Genomic DNA, 15,471 nt, shown 5'->3' with positions numbered 1-15,471 from the left:
GACCCTCTCATCCCCTAAACCTCCAGCGTCTCCCGTTATTCTAACATGACGCCTTTCCTCGTCTACTAAAGAAAGAGAATGCGTTCTACCTCTTATCATCCTGGTGGCCTTTCCATCAGATATTATGATCAAAGTCTTCCCTTCCTATGTAAGTGTCGTCGACGTCGACTTGAGGTTCGCGGACATAATAATATTGTCTGCTTACATTATGCTAGGATACAGATTACACACCCATCTGCCAAGCCTCGAGTCAGAGGCTTCCTGTAAACTATAATAGTTCCTTAGCTATTATTATTCAACACTCTCGCCTTGATGGTTCACTGTCAGGGACCTCTTGCCATAGGGTGTCACTGACTATAATATCACAGCTTGATTGCATTTAGTAATGTAGATGTACTTACGTCTTGTACGCTACCCACACTTTGATGGATGCTAAATGACACGTATGGCTTCGTTAAGTTCTTTCTACAGCGAGTCTTCTTTGAGTTATCCACTCCTTGGGTGTAATTAATAAAAAAAGCCAATAGCTTAAAAAAACTTAGAACTTGGAGTAAATGACTGTTCAGGCATCTTATGGGGCTTGGATTTTCATAATTTTCAATAAATCTTAAATTACGAATGAAGGTTTGCTACGGTGTTGAGAAATCGCTTTACTTAACTTTCATCATTGCCGGTCGGTCCAGTCACCTCTTTACTGTGTACTGTTGGCTGGCACAGGACATTCATGGACTCTTGAATGTACATGTTCCAGTGATGATCTTGCCTGGATCTAAGGAGCATTTAATTGGTGCTCTCATAACATTCGCTGGAAGTTTGTCCAATTTTCTTTAATGTTAACTTCTTCAGCTTGAGGCTGTGATCTGTGACCTCTAATGGAGCGGTTATCTGCTAATTTCAGATATGTACTGTGTATTTGACCGAGTGGTGCTCATTGAGTTGTTTCACACACTTCTGTATAAAGAATAGAGGCACCTGTGTACTTTATAGTCTCATGGTAAGGTATCATAGTTTGCTTGTCCTCGTTCTGGACGTCGCCACTCAACTGACAACCTTGGTATTTTTTTTTATATGGAATGGCCCACCCGGGATGTAATACTTTGATAATGTAAATACGTATAAGATCTTTGGGCTGCGTAACCTATGTGGTGCATCGTCCCCCCACTCCCTTACCTGAATAAGGTGGTGCAGAGCCTCCCTTGATCAGATCAGGATGCGAGGGGGTGCTCAATAAACTATCCCCACGTCTGCATGGGACAAATCTGCTACTGACTGAACATCTACAAGTATGATCCGGAGTTGTAATACACTGCTTAATGGTCGACTATCCAAAGGTTACAAATATTTAGGGCACGACTCATTTCAATCTTTAGCACCAGTAGCGGTGTCCTGGTTTCATCTCCTTTATATTTTGGTCTAGCATATAATATTCCCTGGTCTAGTACGTATTCTGTCATCTCAATTTGTAGCAAGTCCATTATTTTTTAGACAATGCTCCCCCCCTAATAGTATCCATGTGCTGAGCAGCCTTGGTGTGTTGTCTTAACTATCCTTGTGTCTTGATTGTTACACATGTCTCTTTATCGAAGTAACTGCATTAAGTCCACTCACCCTCCAGGCTATAGTTGATGGATGGGCGATGTGGATTGATTGAGCATAACTAAGTTGATAATGGGGATCCTGTGACATCCTGTATACATAATCTAATACAGCCGGAGATTTCATGCACGTTAGTATATATCATAATTGTATGTTTGTTTTCTATCTCCATAACTGCGTTTTTGTGCACTGCCTGGTTCTCTTTTTCTTCTTTCTCCTATTCCATATTTCTCTACCTCTTTCCATTATTGGTTCCATAAAATTTATTGATCACAGGCTAAAAATGTGTAAGATAGAGTTTTTAAAAGTACTTACTGTACGGTTAGTAGATGAAAACGAGTACAGCTGTCCGACACAATTGGCACCACCAGTTGTACTTATTAGTAATAAAATTTATAACAACCCAGTAATAAGTTATTACTGGGTTGTTATAATTTTGAGGTATAATTATGTTTGATCAATTCGCCCACTCCTGTTCAGTTAAAAGGAAAAAATAAAATATATGTATATTTTTTTTTTTATTGTCAACATTCAAAGCATTTTTTTTACCGAATTAATATTTTTCTTTGGATAAATATTACATCACTTACAAAGTTTAAATATTGCTTCAGTCTTGTATACAGTTGTTACCATACACGGTAAAACACAGCTTCAACAATACAACAGTACAATAACAAAAATGTATAAAGCCTTAAAAATTATCCTTTCGATATTAATTTATTTTTCCGTTTTGAGCAAAATCCAGATATCTTAAACTTTCTACAAACTTGGCACCAGAAAAATCAGGTATAATAAATCATCTTTGTGTGCGTCTTACAGAAACAGGAAACTTCAAAATGTACGTCAAGGTAGTGGTGGTGGTGGTGGTCAGTTTAGGCACAACAAACAGCATGTATCGACGTCACCACAACTTTACACACACTGACTGCGGAAAGGTTAGATAAGCTGAGTACAGTAGATTGTATTTTGTGAGATCTCAATGTAGATGTTGTCACCTATTAGATTATTTCTGCTGGATATTATGGAAGTGATAATCTCCCATTCCTCGTGTGGCGCCTGGTGAATACTTCTCTTATTGTATGATATTATCTTACATAATAACAGTGTAACTGATTATGTCACTTTATCCAGCAAAACCATGCGGGTTTCTCGCGAGCAGAGTATTGATGGTTTTGTTGAACTTCCTGGGGTATCTCCTCTGGATCTGGGCCATGAGCCACTTAGCCTCCTTGGCTTGTGCTGGAGTACACAGCCTTCTGGGACACTCACGGCGCAGGATCAATTCTGGCCCTAAGTCTGTGGACACAAGAGTATTGTTTACCTCACTCCCTCGAGTAACACATACTTTAAACAACACCTGTATAAAAGCGTATAACTTTAAATACAGTTACTGAGCGATGTATTATAAACAGAACTGTGAAAAAGAAGACATGTGAACTTACGGCGCAGAAGGGGGGCGTAGGAGTCAGGCAGCTCGCAGGGTAGACCCTCGATACAGCGAAGGGCTTTGTCAACGGTGACTGGGTTCTGTAATGCCACCTGCATCTCTATCCTGGATGGTATCTTGATCCTGGGTCTCTGAGCCGTGCTACCAACCACTACACTCGCCACCACACACGCCACCAACACAAATCGCATCTCTGTAAGGAACAAAATTGGTTAGAAAATCGTGCACTTCGCTTAATGGCCTCAAGTAGAAGCTAAAGGTCCGTTTTAACTTACAGTCTCGACTACTTAACCTCGGGTGTAAACCTCAACTGGGCTTTCTGTAGGTGAGCGCGTGGGCAACTTTCTACTAGTCGAGGGGCCAAGCGGATCATTAAATGTCATGTCGTGTCACGTGGAGATTGTCTCTTGACTTGCTCGTCGATGTCTGTCATTGTCAAGTGTACACGCGTATGTGCTTGTGAGCGTGCGTCTGTTGGCAGTGTGCATGTGGTCATGTTTGTATGTTTATCGCAAAATGTTAGTATATCCTCGCAATAGCGCGTGTGTAGTGCTCATGTATTTATAACCTTCTGCTTGTTAAGTAATGGGCTAAGATTCTTTTTTTTTATAAATTTGCTGGAATCACATGACCATTATCCCCAAATTTATTTCACCTGAAGATTAACCACCCTAACGCTAACCTAAGGTAGTTGTGGGTGTGGGGAGCAAGTCTTTAGGTGACCCAACATTGGAATTGATTGTAAATAAGGTAATCGTTGTATCTAAACTGTTGACCGAGAGAGAACAAGGTTGTCAGGTTGTGAAACAATCCCCCACATAGTTCAAGAAGCTATAACATTGTTCGTGTTATCGTGATCACAACTTCCGGACACGGAGAACATTTATGCCATGTTCTCGACTCGTGGGGCGACGGGGAACAATAAACCTACCAATTTCATGCTAAAATATATTGTTATGTAACGATATTGACCAACACTTCCTTGTCAACTTCGCAATAAGCTGCTTTGACGGAAGTAATTCTCTGGTATTCACGAAATTATAATAGTAAAACAATAAATAACTTCGACATTTCATATACAAATATTCCTAAATTACTTACTGTGACAAGAGATAATGATTCTTCAATAAAGTATTAGAAAAATGGTCAATAGACTGTACTGCACTGTTACGAGTTGGGGATTTATAATATAGTTAAACGTCTACCCAGATCCCAACAGGCAACAACAATAAAAAAACAAAGACAATCGGACTATAAAAGGGTAGACAAAGGATGCGAGCTTTTGTTGCGTATAATAAAGTACCATAAATTCCTTAACAAAACATTCAGCTATCTATAATTGACCCTTAACCATACTTAACCTAAACATTAACAGTATATACATATTAATACTACATAGGATAATTTGAAGCAAGTGGACGTGGGGGAGGCAATACAAGATTACAAATACTTAAGTGCGGAGCCGAGAAGGCTGACGAGCAAGGCTGAGTATTGTAGAAGACGGTAGGTAGTCACTGTGCCGTAGGTTTCCAGGATAGGTGATCCTGTGGTCACTTCCCAGAGCCAAGTGCTCGCTCCTCGAATTCGAGCTGACAAAGAAGACTTGGAGGAAGTGACGCAACAACCAGGATATGGAGAAGGGAAACCCCGGAGTGGTAACTAAGACGAGTCATACTCGTGTCTCGTCCCTAGATGGCGTTGCTCGTGGTGCTGGGTAGGTAGATCAAGACAATAGATGGCGTGGTTCGTAGTGCTGGGTAGGTAGATCATGACAATCGGTGGAGGGGTTCGTAACAGCACCTACTGTATACTGTACATGACCGTGTGGCGATAGTCAACACTTATCAAGACAACCGTCTCTGTTGGCTTGTAATCGCTCACTTTGAGAAAATAATAACACACACAAACACAGGGGAGAGAAACACCTGTTTGCAGAATGGCTGATAAAAACCTGTCGCGTGTGACATGCACTAGAAAGTGTTGCGAGGCTCTTGTTCAGCACTGACGGTAGCACAGCACCAGCCACGGTAATGACGTCACTATGGTACCAGCAGTAGTAGTACCAGTAACTAGGGTAACACCAGCAGTAGTAGTAGTACCAGTAACTAGGGTAACACCTGCAGTAGTAGTCCCAGTAACTAGGGTAACACCAGCAGTAGTAGTACCAGTAACTAGGGTAACACCAGCAATAGTAGTACCAGTAACTTGGGTAACACCAGCAGTAGTAATATTACCAGCACCAGTATCGGTAACAACACCATTACCAATTGTAATAAACAGTGGAAGTCGTATTGCCAACAACAGCATTAGTAGTACTAATGCCACCATTAAGAGTCTTGTTGGACGTAGCACAGTTCTACAGAATTTTACTACAGGGGGGCAGGTGTAAACAAAAGATGATATGGTTATGTTAAATCGGAATACTGTGTTGATATCGGATGTCACTGTTGTAGGTAGATGGACGGAAACATTCTTGAATGTCTGACTCTAATGACTCGTTTCTATCTGACTCCATCTCGTCTTATCGGGGAAGTGGCATACTAATCCTAATTACTTAATAATATGTACATAAAAAACACATTTACCGGTATTTACATTTATTGTGTGTACTCATCCAGACGGGCACGTACGTAACCATTAACCTTGGCGAGCAGTCTTCTAAAAGTCATTGCTATTAGAGCTGGTGTAATGTTGACCCAAACAGAAGTGTTCAATACAGGCGTGAAAACCTTTACCAGCCTCCGTAAAACAGACCCATCGCCCCCAACTCCCCACACTTGTTGCTGCGTCTTGTAAACATCTGAGCACGGGGCAGCATCGCCTCGTTTATAGGACACCAACATATTGTGTTTTTTTCTTCATGATTCACTCACCTATATGTGACATAACTTGCGAGGCTTGCTATTTGTTAAAACGTCATTATTATTAATTACGATGAGTGAATGTAGCCCAATATGTAGATGATCATGACTATATGTGTTATGTCGCGGTGTCCACTATGTTCCGGGGAGGGGAGGGGGCAGAGCGTGCAGGCCTAAAATAACTTGGCTGTCTCGACTTCGAAAGGAATTTATTACCTCGGACCCTCCTCCTCTTCCACCTCCGCTACACACTCAACCTGCTCCTCTTCACCTCTAGCTCTCTCTCTCTCTCTCTCTCTCTCTCTTCAGTAGTTTCACATCATTTACTCAGAGTATATTATTTCATCAACTGGTATCGTAGTGGTGTTCTCATCTCTGTGTGAACGCGTGAAGAACTTGTCAGTGTGCGTGAATGCGGGGAGGATTAGTTGGTTATGAACACAGAGGGTCTGACAGAGTGAACGCAGGGAGGGACTAGTAGGTGTGCGGCCTCAGGCGAAGAAGGAAAAAGAGTGTGGGTGGGTCAGGGTGAAAATGAACCAGACATGTCTAGCGATGCTCGGCTGTGTGAACCGGTGCCGCCGAAGGGTTTTATGTACACACAGACAAACATACAATTCACACACACACGCGCACACACACGCGCACACACACGCGCACACACACGCGCACACACACGCACACAAACAGACCTATCTTTCTATAACTCAATTTATTCATTTATCTATCAAATTCTTTTTCACTAACGAAACAAGAGAAAATTAATTATAATTCACTTTAAAGGCACAAAAATCAAGATATTGCACGACTCGGTGATTATGTTACTATATTTTTACTGGTAAATCAATGGGGGTCGGCACATAAAGGTGATGGACACGGCACAAAAGAAAGTAACCTAAAAATACCTCGCGCCTTCTGACTGAGGGCATAATTATTACCGAACCCAAGTTGAGTGTGTGGGTTTAATTATCAGAAAAAAATGTCTTCATCACTCATGTTTATTCTTTCCTCTGTTGCTTCTTTAAAGGAAATACAATACACCTGATTTACCTGTAGAAAACCCCACTGTTATCGGTAATAGTTTTCTACTATTTATCTGTATATGAATTGTACTTATTTTGATCTAAACTGTGTATTTACCGTATTTTATAAACCCGTAGAGGCAACCATTATGTGTGTGTGTGTGTGGACGGAAGACACCAGAGGAAGGACATTGCTCATAACCCCGGGCACCGAGGCGCGGGTGGTGGGCAGCCTAGTCATGCGTGGTCATGAGCCGCACTACAGTAACACACAAAGAACTTTCACTACCTCTGTGTATATTGTTCTTGGACGACGACCCACCAGAGGTCGTCATGGTTCATAAAGCTGTGATAATCTTGACACGAAAACAAAAACAGTCGAAATTTACTAACCACGACATTTTAGTGTTTTGTGTCGATTGGAAGTAATTTATTATTTTCCTTTATGATATTACTGACACCACCGATAAAACCTAACTATTGAAAAAACGACTATCCGATAGATGCATAACAACGGGGTAAGTTAGAACACGGATGATGAGGAAGAATTTGAGAGAAAGTCAAGAGCGGGAGTAGTGTAAACGGCGGTGAGTGAAAGTACTGTATATAGCAAGCGGACAGCAACACTCTTTCATCACAAGAGTCAACATTACCACATCCCGCTGCTCTCAAAACGTGTTCTGGTTGTTCCTTGACATAAAGAGGAAATATCTAAATTATCTAACGTCTTACCTAATTGTTTAATACACTTCAGTTTATCAGTTTTATCTTTACCCTCAGTTTCATTTTAGTCTTATATCGAACACAAGATGTACACAAAACAATCACGTGTACAGACAAACGTTCATAACTCTCTCTCTCTCTCTCTCTCTCTCTCTCTCTCTCTCTCTCTCTCTCTCTCTCTCTCTCTCAAACATCCAGACACTCCTTTCACCCCCCACGCCCCCCCCCCCTCTTGGCTTCCAGGTGAGTGGAGCCACTAGGAGACCATAAACACAGGGGAATTGTTTACCTTTAGTGAGGCCATCAACCTTCTGCTGGACACCTGCTGTACACACGGAACTGCTCATGATACTCCAGGATTTATGTTAGTTTCTCTTTTGAATATATACTTAACTCATAGTGTGCCCATACTCTCAGCACACACACACACACACAAAACTCCTGATTTATGTACTGTACAGCCCTGTAAATGTATTGAACGCATATCATTATGTCTAATTCAAATGTAAGTTTGTATATTTTCAGCCACCGGCTACAACTCTATTAATAAACCGTTTATTATTGTTATTATTATTATTATTATTATTATTATTATTATTATTATTATTATTATTATTATTATTGTTATTATTATTATTACACAGGGACAAACAAGGATATGACCAACTACAGACGGTACAAGAGGAACAAACACCTCCCCATTGAGTGAGTGAGTGAAGTACGGTAGACGTGAAGGTGACTTTTGCACGAGGTAGGTTTCTAAATACATAATATACCACTTTTGACGAGAGTTTCTCCCCTCCACCACATACTACACACCTCAATGATGTTAGGTGAAACTTTTTTCTTAGTATTATCATTAGTCTCTTATATTAGCAACGTTCCGGACTTGAGAAATAAAAGAATACTTCATGTCACTAAGCTATTCACTTTGCGCGCGCGTGTGTGTGCGTGTGTCATCATATTCATCATCATCTTATACGTTCAGAAACAAAGAGACCTGAAGAATGCTACCAAGACACAAACACCATACAGGTGTCACCATACATGACCACAGTGTTGTCTCAGGTGACATACTCTACCTGACGACCACGCCCTCAGTAATCTTCTATAATTAATAAAGTAGAAGAAATTTGGGCTCAAGACCTTCTCACAGTACACTGGTCAAGCACTCCCCTACGCCCCAGGGCCTCCTTCCTTGAGAATAAACAGCTGCATCATCCTACAATCAAGTGTAAATCTTTCCTGGGAGTCATCTTAAGTTAACCACTAATATATTTACCCTATATCCCACATTATGAGGAAGAAACACGACTGGACAAGCACTGAGTGGATGACGTATTATATATTAATCGAGAATATCATAGCATCTTTGATCCTGCTTGTCTTTAGGCTTGAAATCAACATATCTAGCATGGACTTCCGTAACAAACGTAAAGTATAAACACGCACATTGTTTAATACAGTGGGTCCCTCGTGACTGTCTTCCTGCCGGTAATAACGTCTCTGACTCGCATAACTAATTTGTATTCAGTAGAGGTCAGAGGTGAGGCATCATATACGCAACGCAGACGGTAAGGTCACTCACGAGGGAGCTGTTTACACCTCGGAAAGATTGGAGGAAAAGAGGGGGAGGGAGGAAAGAGAGACAGTAAGAGGCGAGGAGGGTCTTGCCTACGTTGTCCTCCCACTCCACAACAAGCGATAGATCCCCCCCCCCCCGAGGATTAGTGGCTATATAATGATGTCACTTGAGTTACGTCTTCTGTATTAAGGTGAGAGAAGCTTGATAGAGGTGTTTGCTAGGTAGGGGTGAGGAAGGATGTAGGAGTGAGGACAGGTGTAGGAGTGAGGAAGATGTAGGAGTGAGGAAGGATGTAGGAGTGAGGAGGATGTAGGAGTGAGGAAGAATGTAGGAGTGAGGAAGAATGTAGGAGTGAGGAAGATGTAGGAGTGAGGAAGATGTAGGAGTGAGGAAGATGTAGGAGTGAGGAAGATGTAGGAGTGAGGAGGATGTAGGAGTGAGGAAGATGTAGGAGTGAGGAAGAATGTAGGTCGTCAACGTAGCGGTTCTTCCCACAAGTCAACCAGGCTGTGTGTGTTTTAATGGTCTTTGTAACTGCAACTGTGAGACCCTAACCTAACCTAACTAGAATAATAATTTAATCCTAAGTTATGGAGAAGAAATAAACCAAGTTAAGATTCTCAAGGCTCAGATAGTTAATGTTTTAACTGACTTAACTTCGATATTATTAAAGAATTAGGTCTACTTATTAAATTATGAGTCATCTGTTCAGTTATGATAAAATCTTATAATGTAATATTGTTGCCAGTTTGGTCGAGCATACATCTAGACATCATTGGTCTAAGGATATTGCATCAGTTTCTCGTAATAACGTAACTGTAAGGGAAGTAACCCGAATACTTACACACAAACAATAATTACAAACACTCGCTAACAAATATATCGAAGTTAAGTGACACATCAATGTATTTTTATTATCGCCGCTACAGAATCTAAAGCTAAATAATACAAAGAAATTGGTAAGTAATAACATAACTCCCTCTATAGTATAGTGTATTGGTCATTTTGTATGTGAAGGGCGGGTGGTGAGGCCAGTGGGTGGAGTGTGTCGTTCCTGTCAGCGCCACCAGGGACCGCTGCCACTGCTTGTGCTGCTTTCGGTCATACTCGGGTCCCAATTCGAGTTTAATATAGAATTAATGTCAATAAGAGCATGAAACTAAGTGACGCATACAAACAATATGGAAAGTTATATTTTAAGTTTGGGTACTAGAGTCATTTCCGTGCTTTCCCGACAGCAGGGAGGAATGTGGTGTTAGTCATGAAAGGGCTGGTGTCAGACGAAAGTTGGGGAAGGCAGGAGCAGTGGCCTGACCTTGGACGATAGAAAGGAGACGGTGATGGGCCATCCCCACTGTCACCACTTACTTTGTTCTCTCTCTCTTCGTCATAGCCAATAGATTAAAGGTATCGTAGTAAGTAGACGAGCTACAGACCTGTCAACACAATATATAAACAGTGAAGGAAGGTACGGAATTAATCAAATTTAATTACATTGTGATCTCGTCGGGGACAATGGTAGTTTTAGATACCTGGACGACAGTTAGTGAAACGGTCAACGGTGACTACAGAGATAGTGGCGAGATTGATGATGGGCACAAGACTTCCTCGCTCTACACACCCCGACCCTTCGTGCCCCGCCAGCTGCCGGTATCATGTGTCTCACACACTACAACACTCGGGGTCTGCATCCTCAATTACGGTTTCGTAATCTTTACCCGAAGCACCACACAACCACACCAGCTGAATCATCTGCTGACCGACCTCAAGCAGTCAGCCACACATCTGTCTCGTTTGTTTAAGAGGTTAGCGGAGCGGTGGCAGCTAAACGAAAGGTCAAGAATGCGACGAATCTGAGAGATGAAGCAAAGTGGCCTCCTCGGGCCGTGACCTGTCAGGCACTGTCACTCAGGCACTCACCCACCATTTAAGTCTCAAAAGACCAGCATGAATTCTGCACACGTCCCCTTTTGACGATGTAATGCTTTTGCGCTTCGCCTTACACGGGAAGTAAGGGGGTGTAGCCGGGGCGTTGCGTGGGGCAAGTGTCAAGTGTGAGGTGACCTGTGAGCACACCACACACACCCACCCGCTGCCGTCCATCAATTCTCATCAGTATTCGACACTAACATGAATGAGATGAAGTGAATGTGTGTCTCATCCGTCATTTGAGGAGGAATCCTTTACGTACGGTTTAGTAAAGAAAAGCAAATATTTTGTCATGAACTCCAGAGCATCAGTGTGTTGGTGTCCGAGGTGTTCAGGAAGACATGAGTTGGAGGGACGTGACATGTCTGGCCTCTTGATATTAACATTCTCAGAACAATCTTAGTTGACTTCCTTCACGGGAGATAACATTCTTTTCTATAATGTTCTACTCTCACTTGACTGCTCTCCACCCTGACCGTGTATACAGTACTCAGCTAGACGGTCATCCATAACAGCGTAGACATGCATCCTAGATTTACTTGTACCGTAACACAGGACATACCCGCAACACCTCCTAACACTTGTATGCCCCCCATCCCCCCTTCCTCCAGCTACTAACCCTTACCCTCCCATATAACCCCCAACCTTCACCCTCCCTTTGTCTCCCAGGGCGAGGAGTAGTATCCAGACAACCTGAAGGAGGAGACCAAGGGGGGAGACGTCTCACTGTCTACGCCCAACATTCACCCGCAGGAGAAAATGTCTGTCAGAAGTGAAACTCGCGTGGTGGTGCGACCCTCTTCTCCACCCACCCCCTCCTCCTCCCCTTCCTCCACCCATCACCCCTTCCCCCCACCTCCTCCTCCTACAACCACCCACCATTACTACCACTTCCACCACCATTATCATCCCCTGCTCCACCACTACCACGATATTAACCACCATTATCATCACTAGCACCAAGTAGCAAATAAACTTTCATATACGTTGAATGGTGTCAAACATTAAGAAGAAAATATTACACAAGAAACGAATGAATGATTATCTTTACTGTAATTTACTTTCCCACTGTCATTTCAACCACAATCTGGAAATGACTCGTAGAAACCACCAAAAGTTCTTAAAGTAAAGTTAAAAAAACGATGTAAATAAAGGGTGTGTGGTATAATTTGTGGAGTAGAAACACACGCAGATGGTACACAATAAAGCAGTGGAAACTAACCACAACTACCACTACTACCACAACTACCAACACCACAATTACCACCAGTTGACAGCTTGGGAGATGGGAAAGCGGAGGAGAGAGATAAAGAACAGAAGTAATAAAACAGCACAAGAAGAAGGGTGGGATAAGGAGAGAGGTGGTAGAGGTGATGCTGGGGCTGACGTCTTGGCTCCCCAGTGTTGTGATTGTTGCGCCTATAGTAGTAGTAGTAGTAGCAGCAGTAGAAGTAGTAGTAGTAATATAATAGTAATAGTGGACACAGTATTATAAGTGGCTCATTCATTAAGCTCCAACCATTTACACTAGCCCCCCATCAACCATGGCTCCAAGAAGCTATTTGTCCCTCAGTGGGTTGGCCTTCCTTATCGACCTGTGTATGTGTCTTGAACAGCAGCTCTGGTATTGTCCTTGTGAGGGTAATCTTGTACGTCTCGATCCTATGCCCCAGAAGACTGTTGATGGCGCCTTTCTCAGCTGATCTTCGTGGCTCAAGTTTTTTTTTGCCAGAGTATTAAGTTTGTTCTTCTTTAGCACTGTGGCTAGAGTTGATGTCTTTTGTCGTTCTCCCTTGTGTACTCTTAAGTGTGGTTGGATCAGCTAATTGTACAACCGTCTGAAATTTTCTTCGTTTGATTGAGTAAATGATCCCCGGGTCAGTCGTCATCTGGCACACATTGTTGACTTTGTTGTTTATATGATCTTCAGGCAACAGTTGGCTCACATCCATGGCTTCTTCCATCACTGTGTTTTAACTTAGATGGTTTAGTCTTTAGATAAAACATCATACGGCTTCTCTATATCCTATCCTGCCAACTGTCATTACTAATCACTTATTTGGGTGAAAAAGGAGTAATCATGTATCTGTCTCACCATTGCCAGAGGTTGTCAGCATCCATTTGAAGGTGATTACGGTTTTAGTCAGACTAAATATGTCACGATATTTTGGTAACCTCGGCTGAAAGTTTACATTAGAAAGCAAGTCGTTGATATACTGTATGTAAAAAAATAGCATCGGACTTAACACACTACCTTGCGGGATGCCATTTATAGCACTGCAGCCCCGTAGGACCAGAATCTTTTAACACAAATTTTGTCTTCTGTCAAACAAGGAAGATAAGGTTACTAATGTATCATTCCGGTAATAACACAGCTGAAGAGTTTAGCCTATATAGTGTGTTAATGAGGTGCACATAAGTTTCACCTGATGTTCCTCCCAAGTCCACCATGTGTCCATCACCTTTGGTAGTTGTAGCCCGGTACACATCTGTCACACGTCCCACAATACTACCGCATATAATAGATTTCTTATTTCAATAAGAGACACAAATTAAAAACCGCTCTATAGTTATCTTATCAATATCAGTTTCCCAGTTTTCCTCCCTCCGATAGTCTGCTGGTCCTGAGTGACGAGTTAAACATTAACGATAACAGTTTTCTCCTTTATATAATCTCCCATGTGGTGCATTACGGCCTGTACCACCCAACTGTTGCTGAACTACCGGTTAAAAATGTTATGTATATACTGTGCTGTACTAATCAACGTTTCCACAGAGTTTGAACGTTGCATTTTACTGTAGGTACATTCTTACCTCTACTGTTACGAGGAATATTAATTGTACAAACCTTATGGAATATGATCCCTTTCCCTAACAAGAGTATTGAGGTAATGAAAGTGAAAGCGGGTCCCGTAGGCATAACTTCTCTCAAGGAACAGTGGTTATATCACACTGTATACTAATCAAGGAGGCTGCCTGGTCGACACTGCATTCGACCGCCATGACTTACCAACCTGAGACTAGAAGTGCCCAGGGATCAAACCAGTGACCCTTGGGATATAAAGGGAGTTCTGTATCCACTCGCCCGTTGCACTCCAGTTAGGTAATATATTAATAAACGATCCACGTTATGTAGAGAATGTGTTTTACAAGTGACTTTCTCTCCTAGTGACAAGGAGGAACATCACCAGACACCACTCTACCCACGCTGACTGATAGTGAATAGAAGGGACACTGGATGGAAGAGACAGTGGATAGAATGGACACTAGATAGAAGAGACACTGGATTGAAGGGACACGGGATGAAAGAGGCAGTAGATAAAAGGGACACTGGATAGAAAGGATACGGGATGGAAGAGGCAGTGGCTAGAAGGGGCACTGGATGGAAGAGACAGTGAATAGAAGGAACACTGGATGGAAGAGACAGTGGCTAGAAGGGGCACTGGATGGAAGAGGCAGTGGCTAGACGGGGCACTGGATGGAAGAGACAATGGCTAGAAGGGACACTGGATGGAAGAGACAGTGAATAGAAGGAACACTGGATGGAAGAGACAGTGAATAGAAGGAACACTGGATGGAAGAGACAGTGGATACAATGAATGCTGTGGGGGGAGTAAGAATGAAGAGAATACAAGAACACACACGGATTAGAGGGGCGGAGGGGAGGGGGGGGGTCGTTGTAGAGGCAAGAGTCACACGTACTGAGGAAGAACGTTGAGGGAAGATGGCGTGTACAGGAAGGGTAGTATAGAGTGATAGGGGAGGCATGGAGGGGCAGGGTGGCACTGCGGAGGAAGGAGCAATGCATACAGGAGAGTCACCGAGGGGACACGACAGCATGGAGAGACGGGGGCAAGGGGCAGATACAGAGAGAGAAGAATACAAGAAAACAAAATCCCTTTCATGTTTTCACCACCACAACTAACCAGCAGTACAGTACTCAACTCATCACACTACTTCTTGTTTATGATGTGATGTAATATATATATATATATATATATATATATATATATATATATATATATATATATATATATATATATATATATATATATATATATATATAAATGATGGAGGGAAAAGAGTTTACTAAGACAAAAACAGCTCATATTACGCAAGCTAATATTACAAAGACGAAGAAAATCCTTAAAAACTTTCCATCGGCTAATGGTAAAGTAGCTTACCTGGTTTTCTGTCAGAAGACTGGTTGAATATCACAAGATTCTGGGGGTTTTCGAAGCTGGGTTGAGAGTGAATGGTAATGTAAGCAGTGTGCAGTCCAGCTTAAATAAGACGCACCTGGAGAAG

General features: G+C 42.2%; 1 protein-coding gene across 1 annotated transcript; it reads right to left on the bottom strand.

Annotated features, from left to right (window-relative positions):
- Nucleotides 1-2,101: 2,101 nt before the first annotated feature.
- Nucleotides 2,102-15,471, bottom strand: LOC121878072. The gene is made up of 3 exons (XM_042384055.1): nucleotides 15,348-15,471; nucleotides 3,039-3,236; nucleotides 2,102-2,892 (listed from the first exon to the last, which is right to left on the bottom strand). The coding sequence occupies exons 2-3, from the start codon at nucleotides 3,232-3,234 to the stop codon at nucleotides 2,720-2,722; spliced, it is 369 nt and encodes a 122-aa protein (XP_042239989.1). The 5' UTR covers nucleotides 3,235-3,236; nucleotides 15,348-15,471; the 3' UTR covers nucleotides 2,102-2,719.

The sequence above is a fragment of the Homarus americanus genome, unplaced genomic scaffold (genome assembly GCF_018991925.1).
Source record: "Homarus americanus isolate GMGI-L3 unplaced genomic scaffold, GMGI_Hamer_2.0 scaffold45562, whole genome shotgun sequence".
In the NCBI taxonomy this organism is placed as follows: Eukaryota; Metazoa; Arthropoda; class Malacostraca; order Decapoda; family Nephropidae; genus Homarus; species Homarus americanus.
The sequence above is the reverse complement of the archived record's forward strand: the minus strand, read 5'-3'. Positions and strand labels throughout refer to the sequence as shown.